Raw genomic sequence first — 23,442 nt, 5'->3', positions numbered from 1 at the left:
TCAGTTAGTTTTTGCCGAGGTCCAAGTTATTTTTCTCCACCCATATTACACCCTCTGAGAAATTTGTATTTTTTAATTATATGAAATCGAAATCAATAACAAATGGCTCCAAACTGACACAATGCGTCATTAATCACAGTGAATGTTTAATATTGGACAACAAAAAACAACCGTTGAGGTAAACCACAAATCTCAAAATTTCAGAGAATCTTGCACTTCTCACATATTCACAATGAATCACTATGAGCTAAATTAAAATACCCTCCCAAACCTTCATTTGATGACATGTTGAGATAAAGACGTACAAAAGCTTTTTGTTATGCAGTAAAATGCAAATCAAATATTTAAACAGCTAAAAGTTTGTCTGTATTGCACAATTGTACATTTATAATAATGCCTTAGAGCTTTAGCTCAATTAAGTTATGGAAGGGACCGCTAAGCTGCACCATGTATTTTTTAATAGAACCCTTCCACCCCCCACCCCTGAAGGCCAACATGTGCACCTTCCTGTCTTCATAGGATAGTTATATATTTGTGTTTTGATTTGAACTTAAAATTTTATTCTTAATTCAAAAAATCAGAACATATATACATTCATCCATTTAGTTCAAATTCTTAACTGCCAAACATGATGTGCCCTCCCACCCAGTCCCTTTTCTGCAAGACCCTGGCCTTTTTAAAACCTGGCTTAAACCTTAATATACCAGGCACAAATCCCGGGCACCACAAGACGCACATTAGCCAAAATATTCATAAAAAAGAAACACAACAAAAACGTTTGCCTTTTCATCTGCTGATAAGCACAACCAGACAGGGGAGGAAATCTCCTTAGGAACTGCCACTTATAAATAATAAATCCTGATCTCCCTTCTGATTATATATTTTTGTGTAACTTAAGCTTGAGTAACATTTTCAGTACCTATTTAGTGTTATAAATGTCATAATATTTCCATTTTTTCAAGTTTATTTGCCTTATACCATAACAGTGCCAGTTTCACAAGCTACATGGGTCTCAATGAATTGAGTATCCTCAATAAACCCAAACTAAACATTGATGGTCATAAAACATTGACAGATGACTGTTATCAATACATGAGATCAAAGGAGATTGTCCCACAAATGTAACAGATGTAATTGCACAGACAAGAGGTTACACCATATTTGGACACCTTCATACATGTAATGTATTTATACCATATATACAATTTGATAAAGTTCTTAACTGCCAAACATGATGTGCCCTCCCACCCAGTTAAAAGTTCTCACAGGCTAATACTAAGCAATTTACACTTTAAAACTTGAAAAAGTTTGATAATAAACAAAACAAAAAACATGTAACAATGTATACCTTTTCGTTCTCCTTAATTCCATATCATTCACGAACTAGTCTCAAAGTTAAATATAAAAAAGGAACGGTTCATTCCCAACTGCTTCTAATCTTCATATGAAAATAATGAACTTTTTAGGTCAACCTTCCCTCTTTCACAGAGACACATTTCATATGATCACCTTACATAAGCTGCATTCTTCTTGAATTCATTTCAAATGATAAATGACAAGATGATTTAAGTAAAGGGGAAGTGTTAGATATCCTATGCAATAATATATTTAAGTTACACACTTTAAATGTCACATCTTAAGCACATAATGTCCTTATATTGGCATAATATTACAGTCACATACGTAAATGCCACAAATGTTTGTTTTTTATTTGTAAAGAACTAAAACAAGGCATGTCAAAGTCCACAAACGTGTACATGTAAGTCGTCACAAACAAGCAATTCACAGCTTCCTATCTCTACACAGCTAACCAGGAAACAGCCATTGAAAAACGGTCAACACAATCACCAAACACTAAGTTTTATCTAAAGATATCAAGTACAAACTACAAAACTATCCTGTGACATAGCCTAATATCCTAACCATACATAGACAAAAATGTCCCTAATTTACATATAAAAGAATATTCATACATACACGAATAATAAGGTTTGAAAACAATGCAAAATTATTCATGAACATGTGTTTAAAGGTAGAATACTTATTGCTATTATTTTTTCATAAATACTTGTTTCTTTACTATACATTAGACATATTAATAATTATTATAAGTTAAATCTCACATTAATTCCTTACGTTAAATAATCATTTAATGTTTCAAATAAAAAAAAAGAAGATTTATAACAGTCACTCCAGTGCCTCATACCTTTAAAAACATTACATCCAAGTTAATCCAAAACATATGCACATAATTAAGATCCAATTTTAATAACAATCCATGAATAATTGAAATGTAAATGGTGCATTAGCTAGCCCAAAGGGTAATTTATGATGGTGTATCATAACTGTGCCAGGATTCTTGGCACATGTGAACATGTTATCAAAACATTGACACAGTTATCAAGATTGACCTTTGACATTGTGATTGCATTGTCAAAACATGAGCAGGCTTTTATGACAGATATGATGTCAATACAAAATGCATGTTTACATATTTATCAATAAATTAATTGCTGCAGGTAATTATAGAGACAATATGGTATGTTTAAATCAGAGGTTTATACTGAAGAGTTTTGGAAATTGAGTTATTCTTTAACAATACTTATATAAAATATTTATTATGATCTGGTTTTGTCTGTGGTCATAATTATACCCAATGTCATGACCCTTAAATAACTTAATGGGGTTTCTGAGGTCAGGCATTATTCACTGTCAGCCAAGCTCTTTCTGTACAAATAAATATATGTTGTTAGACTATACCATTTCATATAACAAACTTTGGTATATTTTTTGTTTACAGAGGGTTAACCATTTTATGGAAAATTTTCATGAACATGGCTTAAACCGTTTTAAGAGAAGTTTCACTTTTTCATTGTCATTTTGAATATGTGCAACATTTTAAAGCAATTTTCCTACCAAAATAAGGAAATAAAAGCTACAATGTGGAGGTTTTCTTGTCTTCGCATTCAAATTCATTTACTTGATAACTTAAAGTCTTATTGGCACTAAAAGTAAACTTGTACGCACTAAACCACTTCCACCGCCTACTGTCCACCAATCTTCAGACAGAATTAAAAACAAACAACTACAGTAAAATGGAAGCAAACAATTGTTACTTGAAATATAAACTTCAAGTTCAAAATGCCACAGGTGTTTAGAATGAAATAAGGAAACTTTTAACTATACCTTGTAACCTTATGTCTACAATGTAATCCACTATTTTGTTCAACATGCCAATTAAAAGCATAATTAATTCTAAAATATAGCTACTTTACATTACTCAAACATTTCAGTGTTCAGAACATTCAAAAGTTGTATTAAAAATGGCCTTAACATATGACGATTATGAACTAATTAATATCCTATCGATATAATAATTTCTAATATGGTGTGATTTCTTTATGCTATATATAGATACTCTGATCATAATAAAATTTAATAAATGTTGTAAAATCTCAGATCCACCTATCAACATCAATACATGTTTACGTCAAACAATGTCTATCTTTTGATCAACATATATTACTCATAGACTCAAGTTTGAAGTTATATGAACAATTTAAAGCTGCATTTCAACCCTGATCAAATAATTCTGCACTATGCAGGATTCTTTCTATGTGTAATAATTAAGAAACATATACAATATCATAGGATGTTACTTAAAAAACAATAAGATACCATCATTCGCTTGTATAAATAAATACACTATTCTCTCCCAAAATAACTCATCAATGACAGTTCCTTATATAGATTGTTTATATCCAATCTTCATTTTATGACTAAACCATTAAGATGATAACTCTAAATGTCAATGAAATTTCCGTTGCCCATTTTTTATCTCCCATAACTTTTAGCAACATTATTGTATAACTGTTAGTTAATTATGAAAAATAAAAACAAAATGTATATACCTGTTCCATCGTCTCATTCCAATGATAACATTCCCCCCTTCCACAAAATACACCGCCCTTCCGTCCGACAAAGAACAATTCCCCACCATTAATTTACACTATAATTATATCCATAAACTTATATATTAATATCCACATATATTCGCAATTCACCTATAAACCTCACATAAACATCAAAATTTTACAGTGAACCTTGTTTAGTAAACATAATATGGAGGAAAAGTGCTCTGAGCTAAGATGTGGCTAAACTTGAGTTACGTCCAAATATCTTGAAACATCGTAAAGTCACACTAGTTTGACAGTTGATGACTTGAAAGTTTAAGCAAACTGCCTGCAGATAAATTCGAAATCTTGCCGATGACATACACAAACTACAGATCTTAACTATATTGATCAACGCTGAATCAGTCATTCATCCGAATCATTGACTCATTAATATCGGAAGATGTTGACTACATTTGCATAATGATCAATTGACATTTTTGAAATTTGCATTGTCTTCTTTTCTCTGGACAATTCAAAAGAATTCAAATGAATGCTATAAAATATTTCAAAACCACAACAAAAACAACAATAGCGTTTTACATTTATATACAACAACCTTTCAATTTGTAAACCAAAAATTACAAAATTTCAAAACTATTGTCCAGTATTTTCAACCCTTTTATTACTTGGTTAACGATACATGCAATGTACATATATAATCTATAAAATTTATTTCTGACAACAACAAAAACTGTTATTGCGATGCAAGGATGAAAAAGGAAAACAGTTTAGAATTCTAAAATTTCCAAACAAAAATTTATGCAAACTACATAAAAATCGTGTCTGTCACTTACCATACTTTTAACAATAGCACTAGGGTTACACTTTAAGGCTTAAAGCACATACAATAACAGTCTAAACAGTCCTTTATAGAAATAATATCCAGTCCAAAGTCCTTTATTCAACCCCAATTTGCATTTGTGTTAAAACCGACTATATTGTAAGAAATCCTCTGTAATTTGATAAAAATTGTGCCAAAATAAAATGGGCCTGCCCAGATATTCCATTTCAGAATTGATATTTATCTCCAAGGTTATTCTGTACAGTTTACCACCAGCATGATAATAGACTTACAATACCCAGGTAATATTACAACATATTACCCGGTCCCTAACAATAACAGTAAATTTGATCAAATTACATTCATTTACAACATCAATTGACACAAATAGATAATTTAAATCTACAAATATTCCCCTTTATTCAAACATAGTTTGTGTTAGGATATAAAACCAATTAAAAGTAACTGAATTAACAGAATTGAAAATATATTGTGTAGTTTGAAGTTTATACATGACAAACTTTGACCGCTTTGATAAGTAGACAGAATGCTGACTTTTAAAGACAAGTTGCTTTGATTTTAAGTATTTTCAAGTGGGATTACTACATTATTTAAGCCCCACTAGAAACCCTCACAATGTATTGGCGAACCACTAACAGATACAGACCTTATCAAATATTTAAAACATTTGAGAAGAATGTTAGCATTTTAAGGCCACATCCACTGTGAAAGTGGGAGAAAAGTCCTATAATAATAGTGTAACATTTAAGGCCAATCAAATCGGCTGTGAAAGTGGCAGAATGTTTTATAATAATAGTGTAACATTTAAGGCCAATCAAATCAGCTGTGAAAGTGGCAGTATGTTCTATAATAATAGTGCAACATTTAAGGCCAATCTAATCCGCTGTGGAAGTGGCAGAATGTTCTATATTAATAGTGTTACTAATGCTTGATAATTTATGTAACAATTCTTTACAGTCCTGAAATACTTAAATCTTTATAGTTCAAATATTGAAGTACACATGTCCACCCTCCAGCAAACTCCAGTAATCTTTCACATCAGCAAATCATCAGACTGTTGCTGTAATTAATGAACCGGCTGACCAATGTCAGCTACAACCCTTTTGTTTGACTTCATGCATGCAATGTTTAAGTGATGGTATCTATTAGCAGATGGCAAATTTTGCTTTTATAGCTCCATCTAAATAAAATCATCAACAACATCATCATTGTCTCCATCATCATCATCATCATCATCATCATCATCATTATCATCGTCACTGTCATCGTCTTCATCATCACCATCGTCTTCTTTTTTCATCATCATCATCATCATCATCATCATCATCATCATCATCATCATCTTTCATCATCATTTTGACTTATATCACCGATAAAAATAACAACAACAACTACACATGGTTCATTTGATATTTACCTACTCTACCAAGATCCATGGTTGAAACTCGACCATCCATTCATTTATATCAAATTCACTGTTAATGTGAAATGTACCCTTATAATCTCTGACTACCACACATAATCCATGGATGACATTAATACCTTCTAAAACTAATATAGTATAGCCTAAACAGAGTATCTAATTCTTGTTTGTTCACTGTTTTTGTCCACGTTTTTCTATCCATATTCTGGTTAGTCCATAAAAAGGGCATGTGGTCTTGACATAGCCACAATCAATATTCTTTGTTTTCTTATGAAACATGTGGCACCCGACAGTTATTGAATATTATCCAAAACTAATCAGCTGGAAACTGTCAACATCTTGCAAATATCAATGAATGTTCATTCTTCGAATCATATATATTTCCAAATTTTTTCTATCCTCACTAAAATGCTTGTACATTATCATAATTTTTTTAAATATAAGTACTCAGATGCATGATTTAATTCTTTTTGATACTTTTCAAAAAAGTTCAGGAGGTTAAACAACTAATAGCTCCAAAATCCAATATTTTTTTTAGAATATTTATGGTCACGTTTTTCGGTCCATTTTAATGCATTTTACAGACATATTGAAATTTGAATTAAAAGATAAATCAGCCCCATGAAATAGTTCCAATGGTACTGATCATATGAAATAGATCCAACCTTCATTTTTACGCTTCATTAAGATAGTGTTTAAATATTTGCCTGATAAAAGATTTAAAATTATGTCAATAATTGCCTGATAAAAGATTTAAAATTATGTCAATAAATTTAGAAATAAGCAAAAGGCATTGTTAAGATAAGTAAAATATGCTTACTTGGTAGAACTGTTTTAATTTCTATCCAATACCATGCAGACATTTTAAAGACAAAATAGGATCTATTTTTATACTGTGATGTTTACAAAACAATACAAATTATCAGTAAATTAATTTCACTCAAACAGTACACCTCAAACTGAAACATAAATATGAAAGGAAACCACAGGCATGCTTTGTTTGTTATATTTACATCATTGTTGTTTTTGTAAAGCTACCTTCAAAGAAATGTGTTGTGATTAAAAACATCAAAAGGGATTACAAATCATTCAAATTTTATCAGATGTTTAGATATTTAGAAAGTCTTTAAGATAACACCTGTTTTTGAGAATTCAAAATATAATTTAAAAAAATCATGTAAACAGCAATAAAATAACTTCATAGCTTTATCTTTTACATATTATTTTTCATTTTAAGATATTTTTTTGCTATACTTGTTTGAAGTAATAGTGTTGTGTAACCTACCCAGTGGATTATGATGCAAGTCTGCATTAAAAGATAGCAACTCGAATGTCTAATAGCCTAGACTATTTTTTTTGACATAAAGGATAAAATATTTCATTGATTTACTTTTTTGAGGCTTTTCAATAGCTCAAAACTCTTCTCAGTTAAAACATTAGCTGAACGCTGTTTAAAAACTTAAATTGATTATGCAATGCCAGCAGGTTGTATGGAATCACAATCATCTCTTGATAACTTTCTGTCTTTGAATTGTGTGCTTGAAAGCTCATAACTCATCAGATTTTCCAATATTCTATATAACCAGGCAGGGCTCAGATGTGGCAATAATACTTCCACCCACCCATTTTGTCATCTACAAGCAAAAGATTTGCTGCGTTTACATAACACCAGAAAAAATCGATACCCAGACTGCATTCGGAAATGAGTTTTTACTAAATCTATGGACTGGAAAATTGATCATATTGTGAGGGAACAAAGACAGGAAGAAATCAACACAGAGGAGTCAAACAAATTTCCAAAGACTTGAAATCCTCCATAACATCGAAAGGATATGAATGACATGATTGCAGTCTGACTGTGAAACATAATGATAAAGTCGATTTCTGCAATGGAACTGAGAACATATTTCACTTAAAGGAACAAAGTAACAATCAGACAAATCCATTCTGAGTGGCCTCAAAAAAAGACCACAAATTAGCTAGGGATCAAACCAGATACTTCTTAGATGGCACTTGCATTAGCCTAAGATGGATACTAAAGGTTTAACCCACCCAAAACCCCTTAATGCAACATTTTAAAAACATGGAATATTCTGAAGAGAATCATTGCAGACCTCGATGATCAATAAGAAACCGATTTTGAAATTATACTCACAAGATGTATTAAGCACAATATTCCACAACATGTTGTAGTCAGAAAGTCCACAGTTCCTTAACCACAGTGTTTCAGCTACTAAGATGGATTAATGTTCAAATCCAATCAAATAAGTCCTAATCCGCGACCCTATCACATGCAAATCTGTAAATCAGTAATGGTTAAAGGTAAACTTTATCTCCACAAAACCAAACTATGATATGATAAGATCAAATGTGGAAAACCAGCAGACTCCAAGTCTAAAACAAATGTCTCCTTTTATTGAATTGAATTAATTACAATATATTAATTTCCCGATCCAGTCACGGCATATATGTAGAAACAAACAAAATTGGCAATTGAGCACTGTATGCCTACGAACAGCTATTGTGAAATAACTCCAGTTTATTAAAACTTCAAACTTGATTCATATTCATGACCAATTCAGCGGACAGTCCAAGTGCGCTGATGACGATTATTGACACACCAAAGTCTGCAACTGATATGAAGATGTATCAGTCAATAACAAACTGTACTACGGGTAGTTTTGCACCTCCTGACCTGTTGGGATGGACCCAAATAAGTTGACAAACAATACCCAAACTGATCATTGAACACACTAGGAGTACCCCTAATTCAGAACGATCGGGTTTCTAGTTCAGAAGTACAGGCGCAGGTTATTGATGCATCATTACTACAAATTACTACAGTTACTTCACCTATAAAATGGAGACATCAAACATTGAATCCAATTATATTTCGATTGAAATAAATTGAAAGACGATGAATATAAAATCCCCAACCTCACAGGGCATCCACCCCAAAAAGATGAAAATAACGAGACGTTTTCAATTTCTGTAACCACAAACATGAAAAAACTGTCAATAAATGTGGCCTTAGTAAACCCGAGTCCAAACGAAGTTGTGGTCATCAAGGCAGTACTTAAACTTAAAACATCTTTTAGATTTTGTACTTTTCACACAATCCCTAAAATTCTAATGTCCAAACTCAAATATCCTCATGAAATGAGTAACAGTTTACCCACATAAAAAAGAACTGCAGCAATTTAAATCAAATCAATTTTAAGCATCATTACGTTTTCAGCTTTTAAAGTTTTATGGTACAGGTTAAGCAGAATTAATAGCAATAAACTGTTTTTTCCCTAACAAAACATTACACATACATTTAAAGGTTTGAATTCAACTTTAATCTTTGAAGCTTGTATGCAATTACCACTGGCATCCAAAATAGTACTTATAAATGTGATGATGATGATGAAAGCAGATGTTGACAGTCTTGAAGATGAAAGAAACACTGTGGTTGCATGGGCTCAAAACTGCTTCTTGTTGCTAAGGTTACTGCAAAAGGGGTGGTCGTAATTATAATAATAATACCTTAACTTCCTACTTCTAATATGTAGCTACTACACCTGCTGCTGCTGCTGATGAAGTTGCTGCTACATCTGATGGTACTGACAAAAGACAGATAAAGATGATGAAGACACTGAAGCTGTTGTTGCTGATACTGATTCTCATGATGGCGATGAGACAACAATGGCACAGCTCATTTATATGACAAAGATGGTTGATAGATATTGTTGACAACAACATGAACAATAGAGCTTGATTGTTCCCAATCAATCATGAATCATGAACAATGGCTCATCGAGTCTTGCTATCATTCTAAACTGAGTGCAGGTCACATTCAACCAATTTTTAGACTGACATGCAAAATCACTTGCAGCTGATTAAGCAGAGATTGATAATGAAATAAAGACGGATTGTCACAAAACAATTTGTTGGAAGATAAACTCTAAACTGATAAACATTTAATTACTGACAGATCGGATGTCAGACTCGTCACCGATTGGAAATGAATTCATTTGTTCCAGTGTGGGTGAATGGAAAATAACAATTATTGGGTGGTTGGGGAGTGGTTGGGGAGAGGCACTTAAAAAATTGCAATCTCTGAGACAAACAAAACAACATTCTGTATTTGTCACCAATTTTTCGAACTTTAAGCACTACCATACTTGTCATCATTTTGCAAAAAAATGAACTTAGTTGAAACAAGATTGTATGTCAGGCTAAACATAATTATACTTATATATTTTTAACACTAATGTGTTCCTTAACTTTTTTTATCTGGTTACTTTTTTTATCCCTATGACTGTAATTTTTGACTAGACGATGCCACTGTTTTCCAACACAGACCTGTAATTATTGACAGAAACACCCACATCTGTTTCGATCTGCAAAGACTTTTCCAAGAAATATCCTTATTACTTTCTTGGTGTATTACAGACAATTGGTTTGCAGAGGCGGCCATGATCATTATAACCAGAAAGCAAGCTTTAATTGATATCTGCCTTTCTTATTTTTATTGTCTTGCGCAATAATAAAAGAATCAATTCTTGTATCTGTCAATCATAGAGAAATGACGGCTCCATTGACTTGCAGTTGTATGCTGTTCACATACCTGACCCAACATCCGATACTGCTAAAATTATGTTTAAACTTTTTTTTTATTTTTCAATGATTATATTAATAAAAATGGAAAAGTTATATTATTAAACTTATGCTAAGTCACTCTCATTGGAATGATGTGGGAGTGGGCATGGTCTTGTGTTATGGGGGCTGAGTGAAGAACCTGAGAAAAACCCAATGTCCAATTTGGTGACTATATGCACAAACCAAACTTAAAACTGGTCAAATTTGAATCAAACTGGTATTATTTTTAGGGGGCCAAATTTACTTTAGGCAAAGAATAAAAGTGTAGAAAATGAAATTTTCAGGCTGGTAAAAGCTGGAAGTCTTTTGCGATGTCTGCAACAAGATTAATAATGATTCCTATATGTTGTATACATTGCATGACCATTGTATATGTTCCATGATTAAGTTATAAGTCATGTATACAACATGTTTAGTTGATACTAATTCATTTAGCTAGACTGTGAAGACATATCTGTAGGCTGATGTGAACCACCCTGGAGTCTGATTCCATGGTAGAAACCACCCCTGCCAAAATGCAACAATGGTTGACCATGGTTACCATTGTTCACCATTGATAACCATGGTTCAACAATGGTTGGAGGTGTTTTGGACTAGTGTGTTCAGGTGGCGCCCTTCTTTTAGATGCCATTTAGAAAACATATTCCTGTTTGGATTAAACCAACAACCTCTTTGGTAAGAGGCAGACACCTTGACCACTCGACCACTTTCTGTGACTCCTGGGTTACAATTGTTTGTCTACAAAGCAAATCAAATTAAAGTAACACACAATTTTTTTTTTATATTTCTACGAGTTTCTGCAAAAACCTACACCCTTAACTCTGACTCCATATCTCTACTAGATATCTCCCTATCACACAATCAGTTGTAAAATACTGCACCCTGTAGGACAATAATTGCCATCCATCATGACCAGGAGGTAATGGCTTCTTTTCTCTTAAGGTCATGACCTTGGAAGGACAACACAGGCCAATATCCATGCTCATTAGCTCTAATTATGTACACTCAGGGGAAGAGAATAGTTAAATCTTAGCTGATGTCAATTATTTCTGGACTATCCCTAGTCTAAGGCTTGGATAATGAGAAATAAAAACAACAATTCCAGATAGTGGTATCAGTAAAAATGTATGACACTGATATAAAACAAGTTCCATAAATAGTTACATACCTTTTCAAGCTTTTAATTCTACTCCTTCTAGCCATTGTTTTTTCCATGATTACGGTCTTTTACTATTTCAAAATATTCCGATTTTTATTCCAAACAAAGTCTGTACGTTTCACGATAACTCACTATTATTAATTTAACACACATAAGCTGGTCCTAGTTAAAAACCTTTAGGGCACTAGTGTCATATTTATTCCATCTTTTTCCCAAAACAGGACCATAGCGACATGGAAAACTTGGTGGAAATGCAGCCGGAATTGATCTTTCTCCAGTTTCAATCAATTCCAGATCAATACTCTCTTGATGTCGAGGAAATAACAACCTCAGCATAAACAGTGGTGGCATCAATTATTTGCCATATTGAAAATGTTAGAAGTTGGTGGCTAATACAATAACAAACACAGCTAATCAGGAAGACATTGACGCTTATTCAAATGCATTGATCGAAGAATCTAACACTGAAAACTCTTTGACAATATGATCGCGATGACGTAAAACTTGAATTTTATGGAGAATAACTGGAGAATATAATTATTCAGATAACATATCATGCCACAGTTATTAAAAATATTTAAAACATATCTAAACCAACATTATTATCATGACTGTCACACACTAATTATAAGCAACGCCACACTAACACAGCTAGTATATAAGCCAATGATGATGATGACCACACAAACTGTCCAAACCAATTCAAAGTTCTATAGAACATACTCTTGTAGCAATTTCCACGAATTCATTTCCCACTAGGGAACATATCTTTACAAGGCTGACCTTAAAAATCTTTGTACTTAATTTCCCCAAAGTAACACTACCAATTATTTATTGGGAAGATTGCTCATGCAGGCAGACAGAAGATAGAACTTAATTTCTCAGAAATAGGCATAATTTTCCAGCAAATTTTCACAAGATGATATCTGCAAAATTCAACTATCTTGCATTTGAAGAGAACTGTGTCGAGCTTCGAAATAAAGCATTCATGTCCATTGTTACGTGTTTGATTCTTCAATTAATATTGACACTTCAATGTTTTAAAATAGCAAACTAAACGCACATTTTTTTAGCCATAAATATCATCCTGGACTTCTCTCCATCTTTTGTCAAGTACATATTCAAAACCTTTCAAGCAGCATGTAACAGAAGAAATTATCACCATCTGAAAGACGTCAGCTGTTGTAAAGGTACAATTATCACTCCAAATGTCCAGTAGCATAAATGTCATTTCAGTGCGGCCTGAACAGTTGCAATAACTTCTCAACAGAGACTTCAATTATCCAAAATCTTCCAAATTTTTTGCCTTTCTACCAGTCTAATTTCATTAGAGCATATTATGCTTTAGACATCCTTGACAATTACAGCATAAGAAACAACTCAATATATATATATGTCCCTTTGAACACAAGCTTTATTATTAACAGGCAGTTTGCAAAACGTCCACCTCCAGTGAATCTTAATGTCCTTGGTCACCTGAGTGACACACATCTGTTTCTTTAAGAAAATCACCAACAATTACTCTGCACCCTAGTGTCTTCACCAACTCTGAAAGCTGTACAGTTATGTACCACCACTGGTCAACAACCCTGAGTGACCCCAGTGATGACCCCAGTCCAGTCCAATCCACTCAGCTTTACACCCAGATTTCCGCCCTAAGCCTGCAGAATGCAGCTGCCAGTTAATGCTTCTAAAAGCGCAAATTTCTGTCTAAACAAATCCCATATAATGACATTCATACAGCTTTGCCTCCATACATGAAATATTGTTCTCCCCAGTAATGACTAACTCATCCTTAGTTTTCACAACACTCTCCTAAAGATCATATTAAATGCAGAGACACAAAAAGGGGAAAAATCTCTTTCTTACATTTTCGCTGGAGGTCCTTGGAGTCAATATTATTGACAAGATTGCTTTCCACAGTCATGGTGTTCTAAATGCATTCAGTGTCTCAAAATTGTGGAAGATTTCAACAATCAATAAAACTAGACCATGGACAAGCAGCTGAGAAAATATGAGAAATTTAAGATGTAGGGGAAATGAACAATGGTCATAACAACATCTCCTTGCATCCAAATAACTCCGACCAAATGTTTCTTAGCAACAAATAATAAATGCAGAAGAAAAGGAATAAACACATTTTAAAAGCTGCACTCTAACACTCCATATATACTCATTCGACAACATTTTTTTGTCATGGAATCAGATTTTTTTGCATAAATGTCAGGAAACCTGTGTTATAAGACTGCTGACAAAAGATCACATCACAGTTTCCATATTTACATTCAAAAAAATGTTGATGGCTAAAAGTGATACTAACGCATCAAGACAAGAATTTTTTTCGGCAAAAAACATCAATTTTTGAATGTTATTATGAAAAACTGCAATCAGATCTTTTGTCATCTGTGACTCACTTACTGACTCACTGTCTTATATCACTTGTCTCCAGACATTAAAGGGAATGTACACCGGATTGGCACCAAAAAAAGTTTTTTTCTGTAACGAATCTCAGGACAATTATTTGATAAAATGATTACTCATTGATATCATAATTGTAAAAAAAAAAAAAAAATGTAAAAAAAAAATTGAGTCGAAGACCGGGTTCAAACCGGTGTCACCAAAATTGCAGTACAGTGTTGTATCCACTGTGCTACGAAGGATTACCCTTAACAGTTGGAATATTTAAGCTATATACCTAACTTGGTAATATCATGTGATAACATTGATTAGCCAATCACGCATAAGATATGAATTCTACTAGGTAGACATACCTAAGTTATCTTTTTTTAATGGAAAAATACGAAAAAACTGGGAAAAATAAATTAATTGTAAACTATGTGGTACTTCAGTTAGTAAGTTTCAACGCTTTGTACACATCGATACCAAGTTTATGTCAGTTTTCGACAATATTCTTTTTTCCCCACTATTTCATCATACAGAGTACAGCCCCTTTTAATAAAGCAAAAATTGGCTGATTCCAGAAAAAAAGAGTTCTCAAAACGAGTGCAGCTTTAAAAGGTCTTTGGTTACTTCTAAAAGTGTGAAGTTTAAAGGTTGTGTCCATTTTAATTCAATATTAGTTATTTTCTTACATTATATTACAAAATAATAAAATTGAATCAAATATTATCCTCAAATAACTGCAGCAAAAGGCACATATTGTATACAATACATAATAGCATAATAACATTATTGCTTTATCCAACATACTAAACTTTTACAGAACAGTCTATAAATATACATCAAAACAACAAAAACTTAATTCAAAATACACAATACGTACCTTCCGAACTTTCAGAGAAAACTTATCCATTCAGACTTTGATTTAAAAATACTAGCAAACGGCCCCTACGAAGAAAATCCAGAATTCAAAAACCGAAAATAACTATCATTAGCTTAAATGGTACTTTTAAAACTCAATTATCAGCCATTGTTTCGAAATTGGCATTCCGATAGGTCATTTTGGGAAATGGATTTCCTTCATGGGAATCATGACTTTCATGTAATAGATCTTCAAATCGATGATAATTGTAAATTGACTGAACAATTACTGGCCCTATCAACACATAACATGATTATGTGGCCCCAGAAAGGGCCTAAGGGACAAGATATGAAAGACTACCATCTGTTCACAGAATACCAGGACCCTGACATGTAACAGAATCCATGCAACAATTTGTTGGCAGAATATTTGAATGTTTAAAAAATGTAAATATCACCACAACTTAGTTAATACAACAACTGCAACAGAAAACCACACGGGAACATTTTTACACATAAATTTCATTTCAAGGTCTATTGTATTTATTCACAATATTTACTTTTGGACAAAACCAACAACAATTTATAACAACAGTGCCCCTGAAAGCTAATGGATAACAAATGTTATTGCTTTATCATTCATAAAAGGGGTTCACCTGAAAAAAATTTAAATGTGCCTTGCTATATTTGTTATATACATACTTTAGTCCAAATAATTGTACGTTTTCGGATTTTGGTTACAATTTTTGATATGGCAAATCCTTCACGTACAAATTGTTTAGTATCAAAAGTGGGTAGTTATTCCGATATGGATTCTGGGTTTAAGTATTTAGCATCTAAAAAATATCATAAAAACAAGAAATATTACCAGATTACGTTATGTTATATCAGTTCCATACATAAAAATGTCATATTCTACTAATAATTATAAGTTTGATGTGTTTTTTTCATTTCTTGCGGTCAAAACATATCGATATATACATGACGGGCACCTACAAGGCTTCAGGGCACAGTTTTTAAACAATCGGAACATTTCGGCCATGGCCGAGTTGTTACGTTTGTATTTATGAGTTCTATTTCGAAAACTGTCGGGGGTGGCCGAGTTATTACGATCGGGTCAAGTTGTTCCGCTTGGCATAATTGTTGTCTGTGGCAGTCAACTTTCGTTTTATTGGAAAGGTAAATAATGTGTTTTAATGCATTAAATGCTTGTTTTGTGCAAAATAACTTTTCACTTATATGGTAAAATATGAATATAAACCTTAAAACCATAAAATACTCCACTTCATACAATTTCAATATTTTTCAAAACACCCCCGGTTTTTGCACAAACCCGTTTAGATGTTAGGGACTGGAAGAATCCCGTTTAACACGTCTATTATTTTAGACTAATACATACTTATGCACATTGTTTCTTGCAACATGTGTACCAAGTTTCAGTTTTCCAAGTCTATGAGTTATGCCAATATTTTGCATGCTCAGATGCCGAAGACACCTGAATGCTATATCGCAAAACTTAGACTGGTTTTCTTCCAGAAACAGACAAGCTGGACATTTATGAACGACATAAGACAGAAAGCCAGCATTTTTGTCACATTTCGGAAACAAATGTTTTGAAACTCTGTTGGTAAAGACAGCTTGACAAAACACCATTTAGGAAATCTTTTCCAGTGAAACAAGATACAATAATACATCGCAGTCCTAATGTGGATCAAGTACAGAAAGGTTGAGTTTTGATCAATAACTTCTGACACCATACACTAAATCACGGCAACATTAAGTAAGAAGTTATAGTAAGCAGACATAAGCTGACAGTTTTAATGCTAAAAACACTTCCGAATATGGGAACGTCTGTTGAGATGAAGTTAAAATTATATCACAACTGTATAAAGGCCATTCGGACTTCCCAAAACCGATAATTTGCTTACATTAAGCTTTCAGACATTTATAAGAAAGAGTTTACTTTAAATCTCTTAAAAATAATGCCAAACTATAATGGCAACGTCATGGTCAAGCTCTATTTGAGTTTGGTCCATATCATAGCACATTTCCCACAAATTTCAAAGTGAAAACTTACCTGATTTATTTTTACTTCTTCCCAAAACACACATACTAATTTATGCATCTCACATTTTACCCCACCCACTCTACCTCCCTTAGAGCTCCATCAACTTCATTGACTTACCTGAAAATAGAAAGAACAAACAACATTTAAAACATGTAACTATAAAGTAAAATGCTATATTATAACATTACTTTAAGTACTTCTATAATTGTATGAAGGCTATAAAAGCTTGGTACTTGGATCTGAGAGGCCAGCTTTCAAACACTCCCCACCCATCCACCTCCAATTGCTCACAAGTACATGAATAAACCTGACATTCCCATCATTCTTAATTGGTTCTCAATATCATACTAGAAACAGGGCTCTTCTTATAATATGTTTCTTAAATATTGTTCATTTTAAGGACATATATTAAACTATGCATCTTATGAAACTCAGTATCCACATTTGCATGGCAACTCAGATACAAAGGGGGGTAACAATGTGAAAGTAGAAGCATCTTATTATAGGTATTTCTTGCCAAAGAAAGTTCAATAAGAATATAGAGTATAGGTTTAGATTGGTGATATAACATAAACGAGAGGCCCAAAAGGGCCTATGCGTTACTGGCATGGCTTTTGTGGTCATATCAATCCAGAGCATGTATGTATGGGTAAAAGGCAACAGACATATACTTTATGTTTTGTGTTTGGGTTACCTGAAAATGTAGCACGTTCAACATCTGAGCCCAGAAAGTATTGTAAGCAGATTAGTTGCATGAACTATTTTAATATGTGCCAAGTAAAAGTCATCTGACAAAAAAAAATGCTTTCAAAACTGTACTCATAGTAAAAATTTCTGTAGTTTTAAAAGTTGGTCAAAAGGTCAAAGTCAACATTGATCAATTTGAACAAACATTCACAATCAATTGTGCTGAGATGGATGCACGAACACACAAAAAGATTTTCAAACCTTTCCAGATTTATGTTTACCAAACCTGTGAACCCTGGGTGTGGCCAGTAATGACACCAGGTGCATAACTTAAACATTCACAACCAATTTTGTTAAGATGAATGTGCAAAATACAGAACTTAAAGCTAAAAAATGGCCTTTGGGCTTTCAACAAGAACAAGGCAGAGTAATTCACAAAATCAACTGCAGAAGCAAAAAGCAAATTGTCTCTCAAAATCCTAGACTTGCAAATTGTCTCCCTTAACTCTAGACTTGAATTTACATGTACATGTAAACATGGCTAAAAATAGAATTCACTCATGTAGACCTGGCTAGAAATAGAAAGCATTTCTTTAAAACTTTCATGGCCCATAATCTAGGCATTTATGGATGGATCTGGCTGGTTTTCGAAAGGAACCGAGCTCTAATGGATATCTATATACTGTACAAGTTTCATCGAGATACAATCAAAACTGAAGACTATATCGTGTTCACAAGCAATTGTTTACAGATGCACAAACACACGACCGCACGGACGCACTGATGCACATACTACGTACACATTACCATCGCATAAGCTCTTCTGGACTTTGGCCAGTAGAGCTAAAAAAAGTGATTAAGAACATTATGAAGAAACATTGCCCTGTAATAGTTTCAATCAAGAAACATCCAACGTTTTTTTTACATTTCCTGTACAGTTTTCAATTTCAATATTCATGTAAATTATGAGGGTAAAACAAGAGTATACCCCTGCAGAAAGCAATTAGGTAAATAAATCCAAGGAAAATATCCCAGATGGGATCATTTAATTAATTGCCAATAACTTTCATGGGAAATTAATGAGATAATACCTGAAATACTTAAATTGCTATGTCATAAATAATTTCTGTATATCATTTTTTCTTTACATATATATAAGTTAAGATTTATTTCAGTACAAATGAGGGGGAATGTTACAGAAACGGCTCAACGGAATCTTAAATTTCAAAAGGCCGGATGATGCTTTAAATATACACTGTAATTTCCTGGATGCTCATCAACAGCGCTTAATAAAACTCATTACTGGTATTATAAATGCCTCCAATTATCATAAAATTTCTAAGGAAAAGTCTAACAATGCATTTATTCTGTTGATGGGAGATAACTCATTATGTACGCATAATTTTGAAAATCATGTTATTAGTCAAGCCCCTGTCTGAAATTGAACTTTCAAAAATATCTCCAACAATTCTTTTATTTTCTTTGATATAAAACTTCACAAGTATCTTTATGGCAATTTTTGGTACTGACTTTGACACAACTGTGTGTGAAGTGGGCTCAGATGCCACCACTTCAGGCCCAAGAGCTGATGTTAAACTTTTCTTTTACAGTCTATATAGACAATGCACTTCAATTATAATCTTGGCAAAGCAATGTGTCTGCCTCTCACACATCTGTCTTTAAAACACCCTCACATCAAAGTGTTTCCTCTTTGTTTTTATCAAACTTGTCTGAGCACCTCTGTAAGTGTCTACAAGAATACAATGGGCCATCGACAGAATTGTTTCGTCTTCTTCTGCCAGATGGTGTAATATCTTACTGTCTGCATTACAGTGGTTTGACGATAAGTGAAAGATTTCAGACATTAATCTTACTCTTGGTATTCTTTGAAACAATTAAAAACATATTTTATATACCCTGACACATAAATCCGAACTAGAAATACATAACCTCAAACAAAACTTGCAAAAGCTTACTCTCCCACCCTCTGATAAATGGACATGCTAATAAAAGTATAATACATGACTGTGTATATTATACAAATATATTTATATATATGTTAAGTTACTTTTAAATTAAACAAATCTTCTAATTGAAAACAATTTAGCAGCAGAATAGTTGCATGTTAGTATTTCTTATAAATGTTAGTAAGTCTTATCAATGTTGTTCATCACTAATGAAGTTATAATCAGGGGCCACAACTCATAAAGACAAACATACCTAATGTTATCAAAGTGAAAAGAAGTTAAAGGTCTCCCACAACTATCATCAACACTCATCTATTTACACAAATTCATTCTTTTGAAGATCAAGTGGTCATTTTCTCCTTGACTTGGCAAAGCACTGTCTCTGACCTCTGGGTCACTTCAAACCTTTGTTGTGGTCAGTAACAAGATGACCATTAACTATCAATGTACATTTGAACATGTCTTATCATCCTTTTCTCTCCCATCAGTACTGAGACATAATTTTCTTTTGATCATCTTATATACATGAAGATGTCCTTGACGTCCTACTAATTGAGAATTGTAAAGAAACAGATGTCAACAGATGAAGAGGACACTTTATAACAATTATGGTATTATACCAATGCTGGCAACAAGTTCAGATGCATTGCTGCTGTTGCTGCATTTATGGTAACAGTTTTAAGTACTGCTTAAGGGATTGTCGTTAATATTAAATGATGACAAACATGACCTTTGTCATTATTGCTGTTGCTTGAGCTGCTGCTGCTTATGATGTTGATGATACATACCAAATATATACCATAAGAATGATGATTTTCACAGTGTATGATGGAAGAAATGCTTACTGAATCTAGCATAAAAGAGTGAGGGTCATATAAGAAACTCAGGGTCAAGGTCATTATAGGTAATGGATTATAATTAGAAATACAAACAAATTGCAATGCATCAACATTACACGTGAATACTGGAAAACAGCAAAAGCATAGTTTAATTTTCTACGATATCTGTATCTGAAATATTTTGTATGATATCTTATTAAACTTGTGTGGTTTTCCATCCTTTTTTTCCACACTGAGTCTGACATGTTCATCACTTATATCTACGAAAACCTACAGAATGGACACTTATCTGATAATTTTATGGTACTTTGGAGAACATTTATCAAGTCTGCCACTTTTCCAGAGGTCTTTTGGGGTTAAAGTTCCATTCCTGAACATCCACTGATAACAAGAAAAAAATTTGCTTCACAGTTTTACCATGCAAAAGAAAAAGACAGGTAGGGTACTGGGTAGGGGAGCATTTGCTAGTGACTGACCCTCCATAATTATGGAAAAAAGTCAATTTTATTTTTATAAACATGATATCATGAGGTCAATATTATTTAGAAACAACATTTCAAAGTTTAAAATGTTGGTATACAGCTTTTATCTTTATCACATAAACAAGTTTGGTCAACGGGTAAGACAAGGTGTGAAGTTTGATTAACACAAGTTTATATCAGGATAATTAAATATTTTAGTCATATACATTACATAAACATTGCTGATAACCTTTTGCCCTAAGACTCAGAATGTAAACTTTGCATATCTTGAATAATAATAAGTTATTATGAAGGTGTATGCAATACACATTAGAAATTGCTATCTTTAATAGTTTCAATATATAAGGCCTAAAAAAAAATTGTTTGGTTAGGGTTACATCCTTTTCAAAAATAGGTAGGGTAGGTAGGCTTTTTATTTATTTTTTTTATTTTTTTTATTAGGCTTTATATAAGACTGTCATTTTCATCATTGGAGAATAGTGTTAAAGTTATCTCCTGTATAACCATTTAAGGTTTTAAACTCCATATTTAAAAACCAAAAAAAAAAGATTTTTTTTTTTTTTTTAAGTTTTTCATTTTTTTTTTCAAACTGACTATAAAAACGGTAGGGTCGGCGCCTATTCCGTAGGTAGGGTCGGGTAACCCGAACCAAATGTATTTTTTTTTAGGCCTAATGTAAATTCAAACAGAGGTCAAAATTATCTCCCTTTCTAGGTATATTTAAAACAGCTTTTGATTTTCCAGTTTATTAGCACATGTTTTATTATGTGTTTATAATATTTTCATGTTATCCAGTCTTTCATACTTAAACTTAAATGCTCAAATATACCGTGCTTATCAGCAGCTGATAAACATAGAATGACATACCTTAATTATGACAATTAGATAATCCGTGAATGACAAGATACTATGCAATTGTCAAGTGTCATCAAGTGATTTCGATCTAGGTGTGCTATACAAATACATCATTAGCACCTGGTTTAAAATGATGAAATCATGATCATTTGTGATTATGCCAAATTGCACAATCTCAATGCTGTATTTTAGTTCCTGCATGTTTTACCAATAGTTGTTAAATTAAGATAATTTAGAGTATGAAAAGATGAACTTCACATTAAAGTTTTATCAAGATGTACACTGATTTGATCAAATCAGCTGTTCAACGCATCAGCTGTCCATGTAGCACTTTTGATTGTATCAAAGCTGAGCATTTTAACATTCACTGATAACACTAATATTGATCTATGGAAAAAGGCATCTTCAGAGTATCATCATCAAACTCAAATCAAGTCATATAAATGAGAACAGAAATGCCAAGTAGAGGTAACAACTTTAAAAGCATTGACAAAAGAGGTAACAAACTTAAACAGCAATGACAAAAAGGAGGCAACAAACATAAACAGAACTGCTAATAGGAGGTAACACACTAATACAGCAATGCCTAGAGGAGCCAACAAACATAGACAACAATGCCAAGAGGAGAAACAAACATAAACAGCAAATTCAAGAGGAGGCAACAAACTTAAACAGCAATGCCAAGAAGGCAACAAACATAAACAGCAATGCCAAGAGGAGGCAACAAACATAAAAGCAATGCAAAGAGCAGACAACAAATTTAAACAGCAACGACAAGAGGAGGCAACAAAATCAAACAGAAATACCAAGAGGAGATACCTCACTTAAACAGCAATGTCAAGAGGAGGCAACAAACATAAACAGCAATGCCAAGAGGAGGCAACAAACTTAAACAGTAATGCCAAGAGGAGTCAACAAACATTATATAAAACAACAATGTCAAGAGGAGGTAAGAAACTTAAATAGTAATGCCAAGAGGAGGCAACACACATTAACAGCAATGACAAGAGGTCGAAACAAATTCAAACAGCAATGACAAGAGGAGGAAACAAACATAAACAGCAATGCCAAGAGGAGGCAATACACATCAACACAAAATGTCAAGAGGAGTCAACAATATACTTTAGACAAAAGAAATAAAATGAAATGGGAGAAAAAGGTTATACAAAAAGTTAAAAAGGCTGAATTCTACAGAAAATTGACAGAACATAACCTCATGTTCATGTAAGCCCTATGCTCAAACTTCCCTTAAGTATTTCATGACAAGGTCATGACTTTACGCAATAGTTTCCTCATTTA

At 32.9% G+C, this 23,442-nt stretch overlaps 1 protein-coding gene across 6 annotated transcripts in view; it reads right to left on the bottom strand.

Annotated features, from left to right (window-relative positions):
• Positions 1-23,442, bottom strand: part of LOC128217192 (IQ motif and SEC7 domain-containing protein 2-like) — a 99,588-nt gene that overhangs the window by 28,516 nt on the left and 47,630 nt on the right. Inside the window, exon 1 of one of the 6 annotated variants that reach the window (XM_052924153.1) lies at positions 3,912-4,168. The exons of 4 other annotated variants lie outside the window; for them this stretch is intronic. In XM_052924153.1, coding sequence (XP_052780113.1) covers positions 3,912-4,000 — 89 coding nt within the window. In that variant the 5' untranslated portion in view covers positions 4,001-4,168. Of the gene's footprint in view, positions 1-1,348; positions 1,763-3,911; positions 4,169-23,442 lie in introns of those variants that run through there. One more of the 6 variants, XM_052924156.1, reaches the window with a different exon arrangement.

Source organism: Mya arenaria, chromosome 14 (assembly GCF_026914265.1).
Source record: "Mya arenaria isolate MELC-2E11 chromosome 14, ASM2691426v1".
Taxonomy (NCBI): Eukaryota; Metazoa; Mollusca; class Bivalvia; order Myida; family Myidae; genus Mya; species Mya arenaria.
The sequence above is the reverse complement of the archived record's forward strand: the minus strand, read 5'-3'. Positions and strand labels throughout refer to the sequence as shown.